This window comes from Dipodomys ordii, unplaced genomic scaffold (assembly GCF_000151885.1).
Source record: "Dipodomys ordii isolate 6190 unplaced genomic scaffold, Dord_2.0 Scaffold200, whole genome shotgun sequence".
Taxonomy (NCBI): domain Eukaryota; kingdom Metazoa; phylum Chordata; class Mammalia; order Rodentia; family Heteromyidae; genus Dipodomys; species Dipodomys ordii.
The window spans coordinates 1,008,562-1,035,068 of NW_012267416.1; the positions used below are offsets into that span (position 1 = coordinate 1,008,562).

Sequence of the window (26,507 nt, forward strand, 5' to 3'; positions counted from 1 at the left end):
CTTAGCTACCAAAAAAAAACCAGAAATGGAACTGTGGCTCAAAATGGTAGAGTGCTAGCCTTGAGCACAAAAGCTCAGGCCAGAGCTCAGGCTATGTGTTCAAGTCCTAACATCAACACGTGTGCGCGCACACACGCACACACATACACAAAATAGGGTAACAATTATATCCTTACCCCATATTGGGAAGCTAATATTAAATGAGAAATTTGTATAAAGCACTGAGTGTGGTTCCTGTCATATAATGATTGTTTAGTGTTGTTGTTGGCTGTTGGTATTTTCCAGGAAATGGAAGCTCTGGTTTGTGTTGAGAGACTTTTCAGGGGACAGAGTAGCTTGGTTCATAGCACAAGTCATGGAGTCCAGCAGATCTGGACTCATATCCCAGTGCTGTCCTTTACCAGAGAAAGATTAATTAATCTTCCTGAACTTCATGCATGAACTAAGGAAAAGAAAGGAGAGCATTGTAGTGAGGAGTATATGGCAAAATGCATGACCAGTGCATAAAATAGGATTTGGCAGAGTAAACACACAATAAGTACCAAAACTATAATAACAAATGAGAAAAAAAGATTGGTATTTTTCCAAGTAGTGCCAGCCTCCTGGAATAGATAGGTAATTATAAAGTATCCTCACCTGAGGTAGAAGATTCTACTTGTGTCATCAGACTTTGCATATTCCAAACCACTTGAAAATTAAATAAACCTTAAGGTGGACATAGTTAACTATCAGGTAGAGATTTTTTTCACCGTAGGTCAGTAGTTCCTTAAGACAAAGTACCTTTATTTATTTATTTTAGCAGTACTGGTTTGAATTCAGGACTTTTTGATAGGCTAGCACTCTCCTCTCAAGCCACGCTTCTAACTCTTTCTGCTCTAGTTATTTGTGGTGTGTGTGTGTGTGTGTGTGTGTGTGTGTATTGTGGTCTCCCAGTGCTAGCACTTGAATGAGGGCTTGGATGCTATCCCTGAGTTGTTTTTGTTTCCATGTTTTTAGCTCAAGGATAGCATTCAATCCCTTTTAGTTACAGCTCTACTTTTGGCCTTTTTTGGGGGGTTGGTGAATTGGAGGTAAAATTCTCACAACCTTTTCTGCCTTGGTTTTGAATTGCAATCCTCAGGTCTCAGCCTCCTAAGTAGCTAGGATTATAGGCATGAGCCATCAGCATCTGTCTTGCTCTAGTTATTTTTGAGATAGCATTTCACTTTCTTCTCAGGCCTTCCTAGGACTGTGATCCTCCTATTTATACTTCTGGTTATAGCTAAGATGAAAGTTGCATGTCTCCCTATGCGTTTCATTTTTACTTTGGAGATTGGGGTCTAGCAGAGATTTTGGCCCAGGCTGTCCTGGAAATATCCCCATCCTGGGCTCAACCTCCCAAGTAGCAAGGACGACAAGAAGGAGCCACTACCACCTAGAACCCACCCTTTCAATACCAACAATCCATGATCTCATATGAGCTTTTGAGCATGAGTTAAGTGATGGGTCAATAGGTCAGCATACAATGTTATGTCATTGTGTGAGGTATCTCTGAAAACCCCTTTTCCGTAAGAGTGCATAAGTATACGGTGGTGCTAACCAGTTTGCCATGCAGGGTAAAAACCTACTGCTTTTCTTTCTTGAATGACTTTGACATCCTTAGTGCTGAGTTATATAAGGGATCTGAACTCCTTGCCTGGGGAGCATGGCTGGGGGTGGGGAGAGACAGAGAGACAGAGAGACAGAGAGAGACAGAGAGAGAGCACTGTGGGTGGAATGTATTAAGCTTGGCTGGGTTTCAGTGCCAAGCTAAGAGCACTGATCTCATTCTCTGTTGGCCTAAGCTCACAGAATATGGCCACTCAAGCAAATTCAGGTCGCTGTACTGAGGATATTGCATGCCCAACCAGGCCTCAGAATGGGTCAAAGGTCACTTGAAAAAACATGTAAAACTAATGATATCACCAATTTGGGTTTTTGGTGTGGGGGTGTGGGGGTATATCCTTCCCCAGCTCACTCTTATACCACACTGAAAATTGCATATACCAAGAACTATGACAGGTTTCCAAAGTCTCTCCCTGAACTGGGCATTGCAAGTGGCTCACACCTGTCATCCTAGCTACTCAGGAGGCTGAGACTCTTATCTCCAATGATCCATTAGAAAACTAGAAGTGGAGCTGTGGTTCAAAGCGGTAGAGTGCTAGCTTTGAGTGAAAGAACTCAGGGACAGTGCCAGACCCTGAATTTAAGCCTCATGACCAACAAAAATTAAAAACACACACACACACACACACATAATGCAGTCATCATACAAACCCTTGCAGGAGTTGTAAAGAATAATATAACCTTGATGAGGGCAGAGACATCATCTGTCTTACTGCCCAGCCCATAGGAGTGACACAATGATAAGATTATGTCTCCTTATTTAACACTCAGTGTTTAGAAGTGAGTAACATTTACAGAGGTCCTAATAGAGTCCTGGATTCAGGAAATACTAGCAGTGAGGAATGTAGTAGCCACCTGTTGATTTGATGTGCCCAGCCCATGGCCTTTCCATTCACATTACCATCATTTCCCCATGGTTCATACGACAACCAGTGGCTCTACTTCTCTTGAACATGTGGATCATCAAGTCCTTTGGCAGGGTGAATCGAATGGCAGAGGCAATGGTGATACTCTGAAGAGGCTAGCTATGGCAACCTGACATTGATTCCCATGTTTTGTGTTCTCCAGGCTCATGTGTTTCAGTCGAAGATTTCTTCCTAGACTTCCAAAGGAACTCCTTTTTCTGTCTTTACTCAGGCACCATTGATGTCTGTTCTTGCATTCAAAGAATGCATATGTGTTAGGTTTTCTTTTTCTCTCTCTTAGATACCATCAGCTCTTGAAAGCCACTTTCTAAAACCTTTACAAAAATAAATTGAAACCAATATATTAAAAAAAATAATCATCAGGCACACATTGCTTGTTGATGTTTCAAGGGAAGGATAGAAAACTTTATTTCTTCCCAGAACTGGGAAAGCTTAAGGACTTTTATGAAGGAAGTGGGATTACATCTTTAGAGTAGAAAGGATTTAGAGAAGAAAGAGACAGGACAGTTGTACATGTTGGGGCACTCACCCAAGTATAGACCTAAAGAGATCCAAGGACCAGCAGCGGCTATGCTGAAACTGATGAACTACCTAACTTGCATTTAAGTCAGATGATGCTTCCTTTCTCATGTCCCAAGTTCACCTGTTGAGTCAAAGCAACCTTTCCCTGCACTGTGTGTCTTATCCTTTGACCTAAGCTATAAAATGTCCAGGTCTTATGACATCAGCTAGCTCTGCCCTTCTTGTTCCAGAGTGATGTGCTATAACAGACACCCAAGTCTCTTCTGTATAGTGATTGTACTCAGAATTCTATGACTGCTTTCTCTTTGACTTTCATCTCTGCTGCTTCCCTTCTTCCTCCTTCCTCCCTGTGCACTCAGACCTTTTTCTTTTGCTCCTCAAGCTCATCCTAAATTTATTCCTAAACTCTGCATAGATCTTTATTGCTGTTGTTTCTGCTTGAAATGGCTTTGCTGACCCTTTGTCTGGGCAGCTTCATCATAGGGGTCATCTTACAATTCACACCTCAGAATAATGGAGAAAGTCTCCCTAAGCACTCCACCAAAAGTAGCCCTGACATTTACCTTCATGTCACCTCAGTTTATTTTCCTTGTAACCTGAAGTATTCAAAATGAACTCCTTTATTTGCATGTTATCTCTTTCCCCTTTGTGAAGCTAGGCTCCTTGGGGATAGACATTTTCCTTATCCAATAACTAGCTTGCTGCCTAATATTTACAGCATGCTCAGTAAACACATGTTAGATGAATGAATGAATGGATGAATGAACGAAGGAAGGAAGAAGAGAAACAGAAAAATCTGTATAACTACATGTTCCCTTAAAATATCAATGTTTGATCATTAAGAATTGGAAGAAAACAAGGAAGGAAGGAAGGAAGGAAGGAAGGAAGGAAGGAAGGAAGGAAGGAAGGAAGGGAGGGGAGAGGAAGGGAGGGGAGGGGAGGGGAGGGAGAGAAGGAAGGAGGAAGGGAAGGGAAGGGAAGGGAAGGGAAAGGAAAGGAGGGGAGAGGAAGGGAGGGGAGGGGAGGGGAGGGAGAGAAGGAAGGAGGGAGGAAGGGAAAGAGAGAGGGAGAGAGAGGGAGAGAGAGGGAGGGAAAGGGAATAAAGGAAAGGAATGGAGAGAGCAAAGCTAGAAGGAAGAAAAGAAAAATGGAAGGGAGTGATAAAGGAAAGGAGGGAGGGAAAGGGAAGAAAGGAAGGCAGGAGGAAGGGAAGAGGAAAGGAAGTGAAAAATAAGGTAATTTAATGTAAACTGTCTCTACGTGGTGAAATCTCAGCACCAAGAGGGAGGGGCTTGTTTCCATTCCCAGCTTTGCTTCATTGCATTTACTTTTCCAGAGTCATACCAGGCACCTTCAGGTGCCTGTATTTCCACAGACAGCAGAAACTAGGGGTCCTCAGTTGCCTCCCCCCTACTCCAACCCCCAGGCCCAGCTTCCACCCTTAGTTTCAGATATGTCAGTGTTTATGGTGAGTTTCAGTTTTCGGCTAGGTGAGTCCAGCATTTGTCAAATTCTTAGCCTCCCACATAAGTAATTAATATCCTTGTTTGATAATAAATGCAGAGTAGCTCCTCTTTCCTATCTTCATGTCAACTATCTCCCTAGCTGGACTCTAGGGCCTTGAATAAATCCATAGCCAAAGGGAGTAATGATGCTATGGCTTAGCTTCTCCAGTCTTAGCTTAGCCCTCCCCCAACCCCTCCCAGTGTTGTGTCCCTGTACGATGCCACAGCCCTAGTTTAAGTCTGTTGTATATTCTGCAGCCGCTCTGATATTCTCTTCATTCTCATCACAGCACTTTTAGATAAACTGACCATTGCACTGGAACATAGACACAAGGTATCTAGTGCCCTGCCTTGACTAGTGTAGGTGTTCATTAAACCCTTGCCATGATAATAGCTGCACTCCTTTGTTCTACCAGGCACCATTACTAGAATCCTAGTTACTTAGAAAGCTGGGGTCTGAGGATCATAGTTTGAAGCCAGGCCTGGAAGGCAGCTATGAGAGACTCTGGAGAGGCTGGAAGTTGAGGTGTGGCTCAGGTGATAGAGTGCCAACTTTGAGCAAAAACTCCAAATAAGAACATGAGGCCCTGAGTTCAAGCCTCAGTACACATACAGACACAGACACAGACACAGACAGACAGACAGACACACACACACACACACACACACACACACACACACACACACGATAATGTTCTCAATTTATATCCCTTGATGCAAAACTTCCCCTACTTTTAAGCAAGTCCCACAAAAGCAGAAAGCTCCCATGCCTTTTGTCACCACAGAATCCCAACTTTATGGCAATACGAATTTGTGAGGCCCAGTAAATATTTGTTGGATTTATTCCATAAGTGATGAAGTTTAATCTACTCAGTGACAGAAAGGCCCAGGACATGCTTCTGGATGTGAACTCAAAATGATGCCATTTAGAAGGAACAGGGACAATTTCTATCTATTATAGGAATCTCTGCATGTCAGTTCTGGAGCTGAGATTCAAGAGGGCATGAAGGAGGAAAAAAGGCCATTCTTGTTGTCTTCTGAGTGACTGAAAAAGAAAACATATCATGCTAACAATGGGACTCCTACCCCCTACATTAAGATAGAATTGCTGGGTGCCGGTGGCTTACACCTGAGATTCTAGCTACTCAGGAGGCTGAGATGTGAGGATCATGGCTCAGAGCCAGCCCAGGCAGGAAAGTCCATGAGACTCTTATCTCCAATGAACCATCAGGAAACCAGAAGTGGAGCTGTAGGTCAAATGGAGTAGAGGACTAGCCTTGAGCAACAAGAGCTCAGGGACAATGCCAAGGCCCTGAGTTCAAGCCCCAAGACTGACTAAAAAAAAAATTGTAAAGGGAGAAGAATGAGCATCTAAAAATCTCCCTATCCACACGTACACCCTATCTCCTTCCCCCCCAAAATGAAGCTGTCCTGTCACCTCATTATCCACTATTTACCACGAGGCTGACACATTTCCAGGGACTGAAGCCAGGAGCTCAGAAGAAATGTTGGAGTGAGAGGCCTTAAATGAAGTGGCAATAAAAAAAGTAAAAAAATAAAATAAAAAAGAGCTGCTAATACCCAGGAACTCCTTCCCTGGGAGAAAGCTGTCAAGGCCAGTGCCCAGGGCTAGTGAGATTTATTGATACTAAGTGGATGGTGCCTTAACCAGGAGTGATTATCAAAGAGGGCCGGGGGAGCTGCGAATGGAATTGGGCAGCCACACTGAACATGTTGCAAGGGTTTTCCTGCCCTTGCCAGTTCTTGCCCTTGTGCCTCCCAAGAGGGAGTTCCTGGCCTCATTTTCTACTTGCTCTGATTATTGGACAGATTCTGCTACAGAGGCAGAGAGCTGTGAGTCTGACATTCTGGCAGAATTCCCTGCCAGAATGCGTGTTCGCTCTCTCTCTCTCTCTTTCTCTCCCTCTCTCTCTCTCTCTCTCTCTCTCTCTGTCCTCTCCTCTCCTCCTCCTCCTCCTCTTTCTCCTCCTTCTCCTCTTCCTCTCTCCTCTCTCCTTTCTCCTCCCTCTCCCCCCTCTTCTCCTCTCTTCCTCACCCCCTTTCTTTCTCCCCTCCCTCTCTCCCTCAGGTCTTTCTAATCACTACTCTTTATACATGGATTTCCATTTATGCATGAATATCTTCCCCCAGCCTTCTTTTCTGGCTGATACCCACTTCCTTATCCTGTGTTGGTGAAGCTGAATCTTTCCTCTTGGAAGCCTTTTCCTGAGGCTCCAAAGGCCAACCCTGCTCGAGCCCTGAACTCCATTCCTACTACAGCCCTGAGAAAGAATTACCATCACCTGGCTAACTGTGGTTTCTTGCACAGGCTACATAATGGGCCTTGACACTGGGACTTCCCTAGACCACCAGTGCCATCTCTCCTGCCTGAGGTGGTTATCTTCCTGAGTGGCAGACACTGGCTATCTAATGGCACCTGAATGGATTGAGGGACAGATAGACAGTCGAAGCAAAGAGGAGGTGGCCTATGGCGCACATGTCAGGAGCTTCAGGTCTGTAGCCAGCATAGAAGAGCTCAGTTCTCAGCTTGGTCCAGTGCTATAGTCTTCAGTTTGAACCTGTCTCATGGGATGAAGAGTCCATTGCAGGCCTACAATCTGGGCGCAGTGCCTCGCACTGGGCAAAGAAGAGTTCAAATAATAGCTCCTAATGGCTTCTCAGAGAAAGCAGTATGCTTTCCTGAGTACAAGAGCCCACACATAGTCCAGCTACTCTGACCCAACATCAAGGGGGTGAATGCCTGTAATTCAGCCAATATGAACCTGGCCCTGATTCTGCTTTGGAGCAGAATTCGTACCAATTCCTCCTTCCTCTTCACTATTGCTAATAATACCCTTCTGGTTCAGCCCTCTATGATTTGTCATCTCTATGTTCAGTTAATTCCCACAATAGGTTAAAAAAATTTTCTAGCCAAGTGCTAGTGGCTCACACCTATCATTCTAGCTGCTCAGGAGGCTGAGATCTGAGGAGCACAGTTTGAAGCCAGCCCAAGCTGAAAAGTCCCCATGAGATTCTTACTTCCAATTACCCACTCAAAAACTGGAAGTGGAGCTGTGGCTCACTCAAGTGGTAGAGCACTAACCTTGAGCAAAAAGAGCTCAGCAACAGTGCCCAAACCCTGGGTTCAAGCCCCACAATTGACATATATATATATATATATATATATATATATATATATATATATATATATATATCTTCTAAGCATTCACATACAGTGAGACCAAAGGAGGATAGTCTTAGGAGAGGAACAAAAGGTCATATAAAATAATATTTATCAAAATGAACTTCAGGAAATTGAAACAAAAAATTATTTCTTAGGTAAAACTCAAGACTCCAAAGGAATCTAGACCAAGTACTTAGATTTGATTATAATAGGATCTATGAACTCAAGAGCCTTTGGTTTCTGGGATTGAAAAACTGCATGGAAGTTTACCAAATGTTTGATAGGCAAGCAGTCTCTTGGGTTTTGGAATCATGTAAATACTTTCTAGGAAATTTGACTCAAATCTAGAATTCTGGATCCTGGAAAGATGTTGGATGTTGTAGAGTCTTAAGTCATTGTTTCACTGATAAGAATACCTCCCCAGATTTGCTCAAGGTCATGTAAGTGGGAAGCTGAGATTTAGCAGGAAGGAGAATTCTTCTGGTCTTCTGACCTCAGAACCAGTACAGAATCATGGCATCTCTTCTGCTTGAATATTATTATGCCAGAGTCAAAGAAGCACTTTATCACTGTTGAATGTATTCCTCAGCATTTAACCAATGATTTGATTCTCCCTCTCCGTGTGTGTGTGTGTGTGTGTGTGTGTGTGTGTGTGTGTGTGTATAATTATCTCTGTCTCTCTGTTGGGTACTCTCTCTGTGTCTCTCTGGCTTTTTGTCTCTCTGTCTCTGTGTGTGGGGTCTGTCTGTTTATATCTCTGTCTCTGTGATCTCTGTCTCTCTCCCTCTGTGATCTCTCTCTCTTTCTTCTCTTTCTCTCTGTGGGGGAAGTCTGTGTGTATATAACTCTGTCTCTCTCTATTTGGAGATCTCTCTGTGTGTCTTTCTGCCTCTGTTTCTCTGTCTCTGTGGGAAGATATTTTCTCTCTGCATCTATCTCTCTGTCTCTCTGTAGTCTCTGCCTCTCTCTCCCTCTGTGCTCCCTCCCTCCCTTTCTCTCTCTCCTCTCCCACCCTGCTCTCTGTTTTCCTGGGGGAAGTCTGTTAGCCCAAGAGCTCCCTTCCCATAGCTTAGTATGTTCCCTCTTCTTTGCACAGCTTAGCATGCTCCCTTCTTAGGCAAATGCTAAGCCCATTTAGTAAAGGCAGTAAATAACCAGCAAGTAATCAGCAGCTAACCCCCTCTACACTTCTCTGGGGCAGCTACCACAATATAAGGCAACAAGAGTCCCTTAGAGTGACCTCAGGTCTGGACAATTGCAGGACCCTTATCTACTATTTGGACAGCAGCCATAAATCCTAGTCTGCCATAACGAAGCTCCTGGCCCACAGATCCACAGCAGGGTCTCTGCTCCTTATCCCCTTCTAGCCCCTCCTAAACCTCCTAGGTTATATAGGTCACCCCAGACAATAGGCCAGTGCTTCTTCTTACTTCTCCCTTATGAGAAGGGGTCTTGCCAGCCCCTTTCCCAGCAATAAACCTTTCTTTGTTCTCTGTACCTAGATGTCTGCATGGTTTTCTGGAAAAGTCTAATAATCTAACAGTCTCTGTGAGTATAACTCTCTCTCTCTCTCTTTCTCTCTCTTCTATGTGTCTCTCTCTGACTCTTTCTCTCCCTCTCCTTCCCCCCACTCCCTCCCTCTTTCCCTCCCTTCTCCTTCTGTTGTTGTTCAAGTTTAGCTTGAATGAAATGACAACTTGAATGTCAGACTCTGAGTGACTCTAGCAGATAGGGCCTACTCAAAGGCAATCAGGCCTGGCTCTTTTAAAGCCGTGTTCTTTTAGGAAGTCTTAAAGAATTAAGCATTTTAAATGAAGTTTAAGGGAAGAGATTCACAGAAGGGAAACATAGGGAAATAATTTGAGAGGAGGAAACAATACTGGTCTTCTATGTGTCTAAACACTTGACCATGTCTATTTCTTCTCTTTTCCTCCGCACCTTTTTTTGCACTTGGCCATGCGTGTCCCTGATATATGACTGAATGTGTGAACACTGTAGGAGACATGAATCTGATTCATATCTCACAGGATATTTCATTACAGCAAGAGCAGAGCAGAGATCCTAAAAATACCACAGAGAATGCATTATAATGGTTTAACAGAACTTGTGGGCTTACCATATATCTATACCCCTGTCTGGGAGATGGATTGTACATTTTTTGACAAACCTATATTTAATATAGGGAGGATAATATACAATGTATACTTCCTTGCAGAGAAATCCATATTTATGGAAATCCTGAGCCTAGTAATTACAATAGACATTTAAAGACAGGGTGTCTCGTAGGCTGTGAATAGAAAGTGTCAGAGTGTCCTCATTAGAATGGAAAGGAAAGTAGCATGGATGGTAGAAAGTAAATAGATAATCTGAGAAGAAAGCTACCCAGGACAGAAAAGCTGGAAGCCAAGGGGGACCCAAGGTCTCCATCTCCTACTGCAGATCATGTGACTTTCTCATCAAGCAGTCATTATTAATTCATCCATCAAGTATTTATCAAGTGCCTCCCATGGCCCAGCACCCCGCTGGCTCTGAAGCATAAACAAGACCCACTATTTTCAGGGCATGGGTATTCACTCAAGCAGCTACTGATCTATAGCAATAAACCAAGATAACAACAACTTTAGACAATAATGATTAGGGTATGGGAAATGAGACAGGATGATGTGGTAGAGAGGGGAAGGGGCTGCTGAGAGGTGGCAAAGGCCATCTAGGGAGGAAGGATGAGCTAAAACATCACTGCAGAAGAGAAGTGATGTGTGGAAGGAGTTGAAGCAGTGCTCCACAGGCAGGTAGCCAACGGCAAATGCAGTCTGTCTTAAACTCCAACCCTGAAGCAAAGAGCAATGGCCAGAGGGACTGGAATATGGTACATGGGGGAAAATATATGAGGTAGGAGAACTCAGAGGAGTAGCCATTACTCACGTTCTGCGTCAAAACCTGATATTGGGAGCATTTGACTCCATTTGCACCCGGAAATTTGAAAGCCATAAAAGACTTTGCCTAAGGAAATGAGAAGATGTGTTCTGTTTGTTTTTAATTAATCATACCCCTGTAACTTCTGAGTAGAGGATGGATTCCATTGCAAAACAGAAAAAAAAAAACACCTTAAACACCACCTGTAATATTAGCTTCTCAGCAGGTTGAGATCTGAGGATCATGGTTCAAAGCCAGCCTGAACTGGAAAGTCCATGAGACTCTTATCTCCAATGAATCAGCAGAAATCCAGAAGTTAGGTTATGGCTCAAGTGGTAGAGTGCTAGCTTTGAGCAGAAAAACATCAGGGACATTGCCTATGACTTGAGTTCAAATCTGAGGGCTGAGACTATTATATACACTATATATTTACACATTTTTATTTATATATTTATGTATCACATAATTATTCTTTATATGTTCATTTTTATATATTTTATTTATATATAATATATTATACATTTACATGTAGTTTTTATATATTATGTATGTATTGTATATTATATTATGCTATATATTTATATATTAAATGTTTTTAATATACATAAAGCTCAAAGCCATGGGTACAACCATAAGAAGCCAGGAAGGCCATGGAGTAGATTAAGCAGGTATTCCATGATGTTCTGGTTTCAAAGAGCAGTTAGTCCCTGGACTTTAAGAGGTAATGAGTGCCCAGTATGCAGAAGTATGCAAGCAGATGCTAATGATGCCCTGTAAATGGAATGCTCATTCATCCGAAGTGGAAGCTGGACTTCTTTTCTTCTCCTTTCTTTCTTTTCTTTTCCATCCTTCCTTTCTTTTGAGACAGAGTCTACCTATGTACCCCAGACTGATCTTGAAATTACAATCCTCCTTCCTCAGCTTCTCCAGTGCTGATACAACAGTTATGCACTACACACACACACACACACACACACACACACACACACACAAAGAGTGGCTGATCTTTCTCCCCATTCACATTGAGGGAGTAATTTTCAGGCACTGGAAGTATTCCTTGGTTGTATCCTTTGCTCAAGTAAAATCTGAACTTTGCATCCTGTATCAGAGAGTACAAGGATGTTTAACTGACTCATCAGAAGTTTGATGGTTGGGCTGGGAAGGTGGCTCAGTGGTAGAGCGCTTGTCTTGTATGCATGAGGCCCTGGGTTCAATTTCTCCGCAGCACATAAGCAAAAAAAAAAAAAAAAGAAAAAAGCCGGAAGTGGAGCTGTGGCTCAAGTGGTAGCGCGCTAGCCTTGAGCTGAAGAGCTGAGGGACAGCGCCAGGCCTAGAGTTCAGGTCCCACGACCGGACCCCTCCCCCCAAAAAAGAAGTTTGATGGCATGCCCTTAGGCTTATTTGATAGTATGATACTCTAACCAGTAATATAATCAACCACAAGCCAGGAGTGGTAACTGAGCTTGGGTACCATGAAATCAGTCTCGTGGGATGGTCACACTGCTAAGCTACTGCTATCACTGATATACTGAAGGACAGGTTGGGGGAGGAAGCCTGAAAAATCAGCTAGCAGGTGTACAAACACAACATGAACATCAGCAGGGAAATACACATGAACAGTCAGGGACAGGCTGAAGAAGATAAACCCTTGTTTCCCCAAATCTACATCAGTAGCAATAATTGGTTGAAATCCATCTTCCTACCACAGGTTTTCATGTTTTACATTGAAGGAAGGGGCAATAAAATGGAAAGATAACTTTAAAAGTCAAGATGTCCACCTGACTCTGATTTGTCCTAAACATGTTCCATGAACATGTCCACTAACTTTCTGATCCTTGGTTTTACCCTCTAAAGCCATAGCCAAACTGAGCAGTAGCTTATGCTTGTAGTCTTAGCTACACAGGAAGCAGAAAAATGAGAATTTCGCAGTTCAAAGCCAAAGTGTGCAGGGAAATCTGTACAATTCTTATCTCTACTAAACTATCAAAAGCCAGAAGTAGAGCTGTGGCACAAGTGGTAGAACACTAACCTTGAGCAAAAGAAATCCAAAAAGCTCAGGAACAGCACTCAGGCCTTTCAGTTCAAATCTTAGGATAGTACACACACACACACACACACACACACACACACACACACACACACACGCCAGAGCCAAGTCATTCCTTTCTTACTTAATAGGATTATCATTGAGACAAAGTGAGGTAATACATCAAAATGTTTCACACACATGACTACTATAATTGACAACCATGATAACAGCTGTCATGTAATCAATGTCCAATAGACACCAGATTTGGGCAGACGAATGCATGAGAAGATGGATAGATGGGATGGACAGATGGAGAGATGAATAGATTGGTGAGTTGAAAGCCTACATAAACAGATTCAATGGTTTAACAACTTCCTAATGGACAGTATATGGGTACTTGGATTAATGAATTATCTTGTGTAAATGAATCCAGTGTGGGACCATCTGATCATTAATCTATAGTATCTTCTGCCCACTAACACTTCCTTTCTTTCACAGTCTGTTCCCAGTTTTCCAAAGGAGTTTACGCCATCTTTGGGTTTTATGAGCGAAGGACTGTCAACATGCTGACCTCCTTCTGCGGGGCTCTCCACGTGTGCTTCATTACGCCTAGCTTTCCCGTGGACACATCCAATCAGTTCGTCTTGCAACTGCGCCCAGAACTACAGGATGCCCTCATCAGCATCATTGACCATTATAAGTGGCAGAAATTTGTCTACATTTATGATGCCGACCGAGGTAAGCCAAGGATTAGGGATTGGGAGACTGTTCAACATTGCCCCCTCATTGCTTTGTTTCTGTGGATTAATTTCTTGGTAACTAAGCTCTAACACACAGTGTAGAAACACACTCTTTGAGATTAATCCTCTTAACTCATCACTTCGTTCTATGGCCTCACCATGGTCCCATCCATGGCTCCTGAGGCCAAGGGCTTCAGCCTCTTGCTTCTTGGCACACAGGATGGTTAGCAGGAGTGTAGACAAACCCAGACCTGAACCCTGGATCTACTCTTCTCTGGGTGTTTGACTTTGGGAAAGCTGTCTATGTCTTAGCTTCAACACTTAGGTTATGGAGGTAAAATTCTCTAGGCTTTCATTTTCTCATCCCTATAATGATATGAAAATGGTCTCTACGTCTTAAAAGTAGTGTGAAGATTAAATGAGATAATGGCTAGAAAATCCATTTGAATGCCTGCAACATAGTAAATGCTCAAATTTCTCCATATATGTTGGCTGCTGTCACTATCATCATGATTGTCCTCATTATCATCACCACCACCACCACCACCATCATTACCACTATTAGACCATCCTCATCACCATCATCATCATCATCATCATCATCATCATCATCATCATCACCAAAATCATCATCATCAAATTCATCATCACTGTCCCCTCATGATCATTGTCACCATCATTATCACTGCCATTATATCATTATCATCACTTTCATCATCATCACTATTGTTTTCATCCCTGAGTCCTTTGTGATTCTGCCTCCTTTGAATTTTATGCCATATTTTCTAAACATTTCCTGTACTTTTCTTCCTTCTCTTGCTTACTCACACTATTCTCATTTTCTGGACTGCATTTTCTGTCTCAAAACCTACATAGTTAAAGCCTCCTTCTCTTTTACAGCCTATATTTTAATATCAGTTTCTCTGGTCTCTGCTCCTCCAAAGGTGAACTTCTTTTTGCCTGTTGTGGTGTTTGCTTGCATTTCCTTGCTTTCCCCCTTGTATATTGATGTTCTGTAAGAAGGAGTAAATCATTCATGGTGTAAATCATTCATGGCACATATAAGCCCTGGAAGCTGGGATAATGGAACAATGCTCTTACATGGTTGCATGCAGGAAGTCTTAGAAGACAGTGGCTTATGAAAATAGTTTATAAGGCAGATAGTCAAGTGCTATTCAGATGAGAAAGAGTGGACTTGGAGGTGTGGCTCAAGTGGTAGAGTGTCTACCTAGCAATCATAAGGCCATGAGTTCAAACACCACTATTCGCCCTCCATCAAATAAGGTAATTGTAGATAAGTTTAAAGTCTGCTGTTTGCTAGCTATGTAATCTTGAACCAATGACCAAATTGTGCTGAGCCTTGATTTCCACAAGAAAAGAAACAAAACTCGGAATCAATTTCTAGGTAATTTGTGAGGTCAAGCACCAAACTGGCCCTTACAGAAAAGATTGGCAGTTGACAATGATACAAAAGATTAGTAATATAAGAAAAAAAACAGTGATATCTGACAAGTGGAATAATGATGCCCTACAAACAAGTTCCATTCCTTAATCCCTCGAATCTTCACGTGTGTTAATGTTACCTGGCAAAAAGAATTAAGGTTTACTAATGGAATCAAAAGTTGTAATGATCTAGGCATAAGTGGCTCATGCCTGTCATCCTACCCTCAAAAGGCTGAGATCTGAAGATCAAAGTTCAAAGCCAGACCAGGCAGGAAAGTCTGAGACTCTTATCCCCAATTAACCACCAAAAAAAAGTGGTGGTGGGAGGTGGGGAAGGAAGTGGAGCTGTAGCTCAAAGTGGTAGAGCACTAGCCTTGAGCAGAAGAACTCAGGGATAGTGCCCAGGTCCCAAGTTCAAGTCGCACAATAGGCAAAAAAAAAAAATCTAATTAACTGACCTATAAATAGGAAATTATCCTGAATTACTGTTAGACATAGTGCAATCAGAGAAGCAGAGGCAGAAGTCGGTGTCAAAATGAGATGAGAGAGATTTAGCCACCATTGCTGGGTTTGTCTTTGAAGGAAGAGAATATAAGCCAAAGGATATAGTCCATTTCTAGAAGCTATGAAAGCAAGAAACTGGATTCTATCTAGAACCTTGAAAAAAGAATGGGAGACCTATTTCAAATGTCTGGCCTCTGAAAGGGTAAAATAGTATTTTCTGATGTGGACAGCAGTCTATCTGGGCTTATTTGTTACAGCAGCCATAGGAAACCAATACACATAATATAAGTCATAAAGATGAAGGAAAACAACACTGGGTAATCAATTGTCTCCTCCTCTCTAGTTGTCAATAGTTAAATGCAATTTCCTGGATACCTCAACAAAGTAGCTATTGAAATTATATCCACAAACCTGACCAACAATTACTAAGTGATTACCCATATAGTGGACAGTTACTAAGTATTAACACAGGTATCCAACTCTGGCAAGCATCATTTAATCTGCATATTGACAATGAGATTTGACCATGGTTTATACTGACACCCTATTGAATCTTTAAAAGTTATGAGAGACAAGTAAGTCTTTATAAGATATTAATACTCAGTATTTGGGATTTAAGCCTCAGATTTTATGTATGTGTGTGTGTGCACACGCGTGTGCATGTGTGTGTACACTAATCCTGGGGCTAGCGTTTTTCCACTTGAGCCTCAGCTCCACTCCTGGCTTTTGGTTGGTTAATTGGGGATGAGTCTCACAGACTTTCCTGTCTGGGCTGGCTTTGAACTTCGATCCTCAGATCTCAGCCTCCTGGGATCACAGGTGTGAGCCGCCAGCACCTAGCTTCTTCAGGAATAGAAAAGAAGACTCAGTGCCTGCCCTCATGAAGTTCAGATTTAAACAGTAAGAAAAATCTGGAGCTGAAATGGATTTGGAGGAGGAACACGGTTAGGGAAGACAGAGGTGAATGAATGCCTGGTAGAAATGGGGCGATCATTGCATTCAATGACTTTCTGCAATTTCTCTGTCCTACTGGTCAACGTCTAGGTTTGTCCGTCCTGCAGAAAGTCCTGGACACAGCTGCAGAGAAGAACTGGCAGGTGACAGCGGTGAACATTTTGACAACCACAGAAGAAGGTTATAGGATGCTCTTTCAGGACCTGGAGAAGAAAAAGGAGAGATTGGTGGTAGTGGACTGTGAATCCGAACGGCTCAACGCCATCTTGGGTCAGGTAGTGAAGGCAGCAAAGGACTCTGGGAGGTGGGAGGTAGAGTCATTCAGGAAAACTGGACGTAGTTTTGTCATGCTATTCTAAAGGGGATTATAAAGATGGCTGTTCCTTCTCATAGCCTATAGTTCATAAAATTTAATTATAAAATGTTATGAAGTTGGATAAACAACAAGAGCCTTGATAGGGTTCTATGTGTGTGTATATGTATGTGTGTGGGGGGGTGTCTGGGTGTCTGGGTGTGTATGTGTACCCATCCTGAGGCTTGAAATCAGGGCGTGGGTGTTGTCCCTAAGCATTTGTCAAGGCTAGTGCTTTACCACTTGAACCACAGTTCCACTTCCAGTTTTCTATTGGTTAATTAGAGATAAGAGGCTCTCTAAGGCCTTTCCTGCCTGGGTTGGATTTGAACCAGGACCCTCAAATCTTAACTTCCTGAGAAGCTAGAATTACAGGCATGAGACTCAAGTGTCTGACTGGGTAGGGTACTTTAAATGGGTCTTAGATTGATTGACCCAAACCTTACCACCAGTGTTTCTTTTTATGGTGGGGAAAAAATACAAATAAAAAAATAAATCAAATTACATTGCTTCTCAGTGTTAGCACATTAGGAGCTTGAGCCAGAGCCAAGATTCTTGCACTCAGCCTTGGCATCTGCCATTCACTGACCTAACATTTGTCCTCACATCATTGTGACCCACTGCTGCTTTAAGACCAAGAAATGTTCTCCTGAACATGCTCTTGCATTAATTGCGTAGTCTATGAATATGCATTAATTGCATAATCTATGCATAGGTGCTGTAACGGTGGCAATTCTGAGCCAGCAATCTCTAGACTGTACTTGCTCTGACACATGACCAACTCCAGACTCCATTGGCCTCATGTCCATTACTTGTCATTTTAAGCTACATTTGTGTATTCAGATGAATTAGCAAGGAAAGAGAGTTGCAATCAAGTCTGAGCAGTGCCGTAGAATAAAAAGATGGTGATTTTTTTTTTAGATCCTTGACAACATGACAAAGCTTGTTAATGGCCCTCAACACCCTGGCTTTCCCACAGGGAACCTGGATCCTGCTGAGCTATCATTCAGAAAGACATAGTAACAGTGGAGGGAGAAGTTTGAAAACCATGAATTCTCTAAGGAATAACTGTGCATCCTACTTTGGAAAGTGTGGGTTGAGGTGTGCTTTTTAAAAAAAAATTAAATTTTATAAAAGAGAAATGAGCTAGGCACTGATGGCTCATATCTGTAATTCTAGCTACTCAGCAGGCTGAAATCTGAGGATTGAGGTTCAAAGCCAGCTGGAGCAGGAAAGTCCAATGAACCACCAGAAACACGGAAGTGGCTCTGTGGCTCAAGTGGTAGAGCACTTGCCTTGAGCTGAAGAGTTCAGGGACAGCACTCAGGCCCAGAGTTCAAGCCCCATCACTGACAAGAAGAAAAAGGAAAGAAAAGGAGAAATGAGCAAATATTTCTATGTGGATAGAAGTCTTTGGGCTAGAATCAAGATTCCAAACACTGGGGCTGGGAAGGTGGCTCAGTGGTAGAGCGCTTGCCTTGCATGCATGAGGCCCTGGGTTCGATTCCTCTGCACCACATAGCAAAAAGAAAAACAAAAGCCGGAATGGCGCTGTGGCTCAAGTGGTAGAGCACTAGCCTTGAGCTGAAGAGCTGAGGGACAGCGCCCAGGCCCAGAGTTCAGACCCCAAGACCGGACCCCCCCCCAAAAAAAGATTCCAAACACTGTGTTTAAATGTGGCAGTAGATGATAGTGGTTAGCAGTACAGTCTCTGGATCTACACAGTCTGGGATTTACTTTCTAGCTTTGTGACCGTGGGCCAGGTTTTCAGGCTTTTTAGTCTCAAGTTCCCAGTCTGCAAAATGGGACTAATAATAAGCACTATCTTTAAGAAGGCTTTGTTTAAGATTAAAGAACCAGTTATTCTAAATACATGAAAAGTATTTAGAAGGAATAGATATGAAAACATTTCCTTTTTTTGGCTATTTATAATGCCAAATTGTACTAGCTCCCTGAGTCTCTTCATTCTTTTGGGCATAAATGAATTTATGTGAAATAAGAATGAAATCTCTTGCTCTGCATAAGGAGACAAGATAGAAGATGGAGACTGAAATGAATGAAAATGAAGTATTATTAATAAAGACTTGTCCTAATGTTTTGTGCTATTTTTTGAATGCTTACAGTATGCCAAGCATTTTACAAAGCCTTTTTCTTGTATAATTTTATTCTTCCTCCTATCAACCTTATAAAACAAGTCCTATCAATGTCCTCTTTTCTAAATGAAGAAAAGAAGGATTATATTTACCCAGGATCTTTCAGATAACATCTAAGGAAAGAAGGAAGCCAGATCAATCTAAATTTAAGAGGTTTCAACCTCTTAAATATACAACTTTCCAGCCAGGAGCCAGTGGCTCACGCCTGCAATCCTAGCTAGTTAGGAGGCTGAATTCAGTTGATTGCTGTTCAAAGCCAGCCTAACAGAAAAATCAGTATGACTCTTACCATCAATTAACCACAAAAAGCTGGAAGTAGAGCTGTGGATCAAAGTGGAAGGGTGTTTGCCTTGAGCCAAAAAACTCAAGGATAGTGCCCAGAGCCTGAGTTTAATCCCCAGGATCAGCAAAAAACAACCAACCAACCAACCAAGTTTTTCTGTCACTATGTTTATAGTTATCTACTCTGTCAAAACACATTGAATATTTGATAAGGAGGAATTATCTTGTTTTATTAGTATATTGTAGCATATTAGAATTATGTTTTCTGTTCTATTCTGAAAAATATGACACAGTTTGAAGAGATCTTATCACATTTTTATAGACAGGACACCTGATGATCCAACGAATTGAATGATATCTGTCTGCCTCAGATTCAGAAAACTAGTCAGTGACAATAGCAAATCTATCACATATATCTCTGATTTAGAGTCTGACAACCATTGGCATCCCCCAAGACTATCTGACATGGCCACTGGTGTCTTTTCATCCTAATACAAAAAGTTCTACCTAACCAAAAGAAAAAGACAATGATTCCAAATTCTGGTAGGAAATCAATTGTTTCTAATCCCTGAAGTCAAATGTAAGTTCTATGAGGACTGGGATTTAAAAAAAAAAAATTTCCCCCTGACCATGACCCATGTTTGCCATCCTGCAAGTTTTTAATAAATAGTTTCTGAATGAATTAAAAGGAGAAGGAATTAATAGAATCCCTAAGGATAATAATCTGAACTATAAGATGAGTCCTAATGTCTAAGGTAGCCATTGGGAGAATAAATGCCTTTTAGCTAGAGTTAAGGTCACACTGAAAGCTCAGAGGTCATTCAAGGGCTAACAGAGTGGAGGATGATGAGTATCAGCTAGGGATAATAGTGAGCAAGACCAAAGAGGTTAAGGGGTACCTTATAAACCATGAGAACTCAAAGATTATGGTGAGCAAGAAACCACGTTGGTTTGTTGTTGTTAGTTTTTTTAGAACATCACACTTTTATCAAACTAGAAGGCACCAGATTATATAATATAGTCATTAAAGTAGACTGCATTAGATGGCAGATTTCCACTAACCATTCACCACCTATTGCTGCTTTATTGTCTTCATGGTACTTCTCACCTGTAGAAGTCTTATTCGTGTTATCTATTTATACATTGACCATCTGGCTCCCCACTAAAATGGCAACTTGGCTCAGAGAGGTCACTAGGTCAAAGCCGCAATCCCAGCACACAACATATGCTTGACGTATGGTCTATATTCAGCAAATACTTGCTGAACAGATGAAAAAACTCAAAGCAGGCTTCACACTAAGGTGAGATTAACACCTCAATTCGCACCGAATTGGAGATACCGTTCAGACACCATGATGATGAATAAAGGAAATCCAGTGGAAAGAGATTTGACATTCATAGGGTCAATAGGTCATGTGATAGATCCCATGAGACACTGTGTCCCCTAACACCTTTCTCAGTTTGCGATTCCTTGTGCACCTATTTATTATACATCTTCTCCCAAGAAACCTAGCCTTTAAGAAGGCGATATCTGTTATTGACCCTCCACAGTGCTGTCAGATGTATATACACAGTTAACACTTAAATATTTCTGAAATAAAATTAGTAAATGAAGGAAGGTAGGTAGATCAATAGGTAGATTGATGAGTAGATGGTTGTAAAGTTTACTATATGAAATTGCTAATCTTTATTGGTTGTAAGTGATCAATGATTGGCTTGTTCTATGCTTTAATTTTTATACTTATTTTGGAGAAGCCAGGCCGACCAATGGTCTGAATGTGGTAGATTTCCGAATCTCTTTTATTTGCTGTTTTGTGCTTCTTAGAATCTGAATAGGCTGACACTTACAATTCTAGCTATTCAGGAAGCTGAGATACAAGAATCACAGTTCAAAGTCAGCCTGGGCAGGAAAGTCAATGAGACACTTATCTCCAATTTGCCACCCAAAAAGCCAGAAGTGGAGCTGTGGTTTAAATAATAGAGTGCTAGCCTTGAGCAAAATAAGCTCAATGCCTAGGCCCTGAGTTTAAGCACCAGAACCAGCAAATAAGAAGGAGGAGGAGGAAGAGGAAGAGGAGGGGGAGGGGAGGGGGAGGAGGAAGGGGAGGGGGAGGGGAGGAATGGGAAGAAGGGGAGGGGAGGGGGAGAAGGAGGGGGGGAGGAGGAGGGGAGCAATTGGACAGACTTTTGAAAAAAGGTAGCTTTTTGTTGCAAGGGGCAGCAACCACTCTGACAAGAAGATGTAAAGTAACAAAGAATTATTAATAAATCACCATAGTATTTGAGCTCTGTGGTCTGGAATTTCACAGTCTAACTACTGATTCAAGGCATGGTGTGTGCTTGCATTTAATTATTCCCCATATTTAAAAAAGTGAGTCTTTATGCACATACATCCCATTAAGTAGAGGTCTGAATGTGGACTTTAATAACCTTGAAAATTTATTCAGTTAGGGAAGCCTGAATGCTTCTCCTGTGTTTTATGTTTCCTTGCCACTGTGCAAGGAGAGAAGATCCCAGTCCAGTATACTTACAACAATTTAATGAGAAAGAAAGAAAGAAAGAAAGGAGGGAAGGGGGGATGGAGGGAGGGAGGGAGGGAAATAAAGAGAGGGAGAGAGGAAGAGAATGAGGGAAGGAGAAAGGAAGGAAGGAAAGAAGACATTAAGTTAATTTACAGGCTAGCCAAGGCTATCAATAAAGTCTGTTGTCACAGGGTGTTAGAGGCCTGTAATCCTAGCGACTCAGGAAGCTGAGATCTGGCTTGTGGTTCAAAGCCAGACTGGGCAGGAAAGTCTGTGAGACCCTTATCTCCAATAAACCACTCAGAAAACCAAAAGTGGTGCTGTGGCTCAAGTAGTAGAGCGTTAGCCTTGAGCTGAAGAGCTGAGGGACAGCACCCAGACCTAGAGTCCAAGCCTCACGAATGACAAAATAAAAGGAGGTGCTGGGAATGTGGCTCAGTGGTAGAATGCTTTCCCAGCATGCATGAAGCCCACATAAACAGACAAAGCCAGAAGTAGCACTGTGGCTCAAGTGGTAGAGCACTAGCCTTGGGTATAGAGAGGTTCAAGGACAATACCCAGGCCCCAGGTTCAAGCACCAGGACCAGCAAAAAAAAAAAGTCTGTGGGCTTAACTGTTCCTTGTTGAGTAGAATATTTGACTTCTCTAGCAAAACTCTGGATAGTTTTTTGTTTGTTTTCTTGCCAGTCCTGGGGCTTGAACTCAAAGCCTGGGCTATGTCATTGAGCATCTCTGTGCTCCAGACTTGCACTCTGCCACTTGAGCCACAGCACCATTTCTGGCTCTGAGTAGTTTATTGGAGATAAGAGTCTCACAGACTTCACCCAGGCTGGTTTCAAGTCATGACCCTCCTATCTCAGACTCCTGAATAGCTAGGGAGACAGGCATGAGCCACCAGCACCCAGCTTGGATAGGTTTATTTACACAAGCTTTTTTTTTTTTCCTACTGCAGTAATTAGAGACAGTCCATGTCCACAGTTGAATGGTGTTTGAAGGTCCTTACACTTAATGATTAACAGTAGTCAGGCATCCTATGGAAAGGTTTACAAATCAAGTTTTTGCCCTTGATCCTACTACTAGACAAGTACAGCATCCAGACAGGTGACTTCCTCACTTTGGGCCTCCGCCTCCCATCTTTTTGATGAAGGGTTGGATGAGATGATATCTGTAGCCTTCCCCCAACTTCCTAATTGAGCCACCAAGGAAAGCATAAAATTCATAGTAGAGAAAGCATGACATCGCATAGGATTGTTACAAGAAACAGAACGTTAAGCATATGATGAAATCATACACACACACACACACACACACACACACACGTGACCATCCAGGCAGCAAATACTGTCATGATCGTGAGATGATATCCCACGCAAGATTCTTACCTAAGAAGACTTAACATGTACATGGACGGCTTTATGAAAAGAGTACAACAGAATTTCAGTGGGGTCCCTGGCTTTATCATAATATCTTTCTCTCCTGGGAATCAAAACTGATTTCAAAACCCACATTTGACCAGGTGCCAGTAAAAGTCATGACTGTAATCTTAGCCAATCAGGAGGCTGAGATCTGAGGATCATGGTTCAGATGGTTCAGAAGTTGGCCTGAGCAGAAAAGTCCATGAGACTCTTCTCTCTAATAAACTGCCAAAAAGCCAGACATGGAGCCATGATTCAAGTGGCTGGGCATTAGCCTTGAGCACAAAAGCTCAGGGCCATCACCTAAACCATGAGTTCAAGCCCCTGGACCAGCACACACACACACACACACACACACACACACACACACACACCTCTAACTACATTTGCTACTTAATAACTAAGTGATATTAAGGAGGGTAATTATCCTTGCTATGGCTATTGTTCACCTGGAAAGCAAGACTAATAATAACACCATCATTGCTAGATAGCTTGGATATTGTGTCTTCATACTTGTTTTTTTGTTGAGGTGGTTCCCTGGCTGAGGAGTCCTCTCCCCTTTGTGTTTTGTAGATCATAAAGCTGGAGAAGAATGGCATGGGCTACCACTACATATTGGCAAATCTGGTGAGTAGAGCAATGTAAGCTGTCGTCTGTGTCCATGTTTGGGATCTGAGCTGGCTTCCATACTTCCTGCCTGGTGTGGGAAGGAGGGAAGATTCATAGCCATAATACCAAGTTTTGTCAGTATCCCATTCCCTTTTGTCCTCCATACAAACTACCATGCACTCTGCATGAACTTCTAACCTTCCTTGGCAGATTGCAGAGCAACTATCCATCTTCCACATTTCCTCTTTAAATCAGCTATTCCCTGTGAAAATATGGACATAATCAGGGCATCTTTGAAGGGACACAGATATAGTGATCTTCTTGTTTTGGCCCTCTACTTTGAACTTTAAAGATATTTTACTACTCATAAATACAAACATTTCAATCATGATAACACTAACATTAACAAATCTTTAACCCAAAACCATCTTCCAGCATGAACAATATTATGTCATTTTCATATTTTTATCATTTTTCTATATGACAAATATCAACCAAGCTATTAAAAATGGTTTTCATTTTAATACAATGAAGTTCTTTTTATTGGGTGCAATTGTTTTCTGTGTCACAAAGACAAGTTGGTTTATCAAATCATTGTTTGTATGTGTTGTTTTACCTAGCAGCTAGTGTGACATTCTGTTTTCTTTGGTGATCAGTATTTCAACCCAGTCTATTTTTTCCTTTATCATGATGTGCACTTTGGCCTTTTCTGAATTATTAAGTTAGATCCTCCCAGAACCTTTTTGGCAAAGCCAAATTTTATTTTATTTTGCATGTTGTTTTGCTTTTAAATGCTCTTATTAAAATAGAATCTACATACTCTGCCATACCACTCATCAATTTTTATAGTGTACTATTTAGCTTGTTCTTGCTATATGCACAGAATTATGAAACTATCATCATGATCTAATTTAAAACTTTTTCATCAACTCAGAAACCCATATCCATTAAAAATCACTACGTGTCCACCTGAAGGGTGGACCTAGAACCCTAGGCAGCTTCTATATTTAGTTGTTTTCATAGTTCTATCACTATATATCTATTTTATTACCACATAATATTCCATTAGATGGATAGATACATGAGAGATTGATAAATAGATAGATCAAACACAACTTGCTTATTTATTAAATGATGCATGTTTGGGTTGTTTTACAGCTATTATGAATATTGCTACTATGAATTTATGAATGTAAGTGTACAATTGTTTCTTCAGAGGATGTATCTAAGAGTAGGATTGCTGGGTTTTGTGCTAAACGCTGTTTAACAATTTGAGAAATTCCAAAATTATTTTTCAGAGTGACTGGGAAGCTCTCATCAAATTTTAATTGATAGGGGCTGGGAAGATGGCTCAGTGGTAGAGTGCTTGCCTTGCATGCCTGAGGCCCTGGGTTCGATTCCTCAGCACCACATAAGCAAAAAGACGGAAGTGGCGCTGTGGCTCATGTGGTAGAGCGTTAGCCTTGAGCTGAAGAGCTGAGGGACCCAGACCTAGAGTTCAGGCCCCACAACTGGACCCAAAAAAATTTTTTTTAATTGATAATAAATTTTGTCTATGTCAGTTACCCTTAATGGTAGCTTTTCCTGACAAATTTATTGGCCAGACTTCTCTTGACAGAACACATGGCTATAATCACTTGAAACCATGTTATTTCTTTTTTTAATTTTTAGGTTAAAATGTATGTTATTTCTTTAATGCTAATTATTAATTGATCAAAAGATTGGTAGCTTGTACATATTTTTGAGCAAAGGTCACTAATTGAATTGAGGCACAAAATTTAGGCCTTATGATAGGGTTTCCTGCTTCAGACCAGTCCTGGCTCTGTCCTTCTCTTTCCTCCAAAATTTCCATGACTTGGCTGTTCCAATATTTGAGGGTCAGGACTGGTAATAAGAAGGACTCTTGAGAGTGGTTCATTTACATAGAGATGCCAATGACTTTCTTAGAGGTATTTGCATTTAAAACCAGTGATGGTTATTCAGAGTTTTTTGAGGAGCTGAAGATTTCACCCTTCCCTCCCCCCAAAAACAGACCATTTGGAAAAAGAAAGATGAAATTTTTGTCCTGGCCCTAAGAATAATAATCTTTGTCATTATACTCAAATCCCAGGTCCTTAGTGCTGGAAGGAACTTCAGAAGCCAGCTCATTGGGGTGTGGAGAAGTAGAAACAGCAAGGGAGAATGACCTAGTGCTACCTAGCTGGTTAACATCTCATTGGACAGACCCTTGACATTCTAGCTAGTTAGGTGACATGAGGATTGGGGTTGGAAGCCAGGATAGGCTAAAAAACTCCATGAGACATTTAACTCCAATTAATTCCACAAAGCAAAACAAAACAAAATCTGGAAGTGATAGAGTGCTAGCCTTGAGCATAAAAGCTCAGGGACAGCACCCAGGCCCTGAGTTCAAGCTTCAGGACCAGCAATCTGTGACTCCTAAGTGCAGCCTGCTATTGGGAGATACACAGAACAAGGAGAGGGCATGCATAATCCCCTCTTTGGGGTGATAAAAATTATACATCTGTGACCTCATAAGCACTGAAAGACCCCAAAGCATCACCAGCCCCCAACTGTGGCCCCTGGAATCTTCAGCCACAGTGTCCCCAAGTCAGCCCCCATTCCCTCCTTGTGATATCCTTTGGGTCTTTTTTTTTTCCTTTTAGTCTTCTGACCTAATGAGCTCTCCAATCCTTAAAACTGCCAGCTAATAGGATGTAAATTACATATACCATCCAAATACAAAAACCTTACATGTTCCAATAGATTAGATGATAATTAAGCTTCAAATGACTAATTAATTCAGTCTGAGA

At 41.8% G+C, this 26,507-nt stretch overlaps 1 protein-coding gene across 5 annotated transcripts in view; it reads left to right on the forward strand.

The window, feature by feature from the left end:
- Gria1 (glutamate receptor, ionotropic, AMPA 1) overlaps positions 1-26,507 on the forward strand; it is a 344,743-nt gene that overhangs the window by 153,410 nt on the left and 164,826 nt on the right. For 2 of the 5 annotated variants that reach the window (XM_013034904.1, XM_013034905.1), the window contains exons 3-5: positions 13,222-13,461; positions 16,455-16,639; positions 23,662-23,715. In XM_013034904.1, coding sequence (XP_012890358.1) covers positions 13,222-13,461; positions 16,455-16,639; positions 23,662-23,715 — 479 coding nt within the window. Of the gene's footprint in view, positions 1-13,221; positions 13,462-16,454; positions 16,649-23,661; positions 23,716-26,507 lie in introns of all 5 variants that reach the window. The other 3 variants (XM_013034907.1, XM_013034906.1, XM_013034908.1) reach the window with 2 other exon arrangements.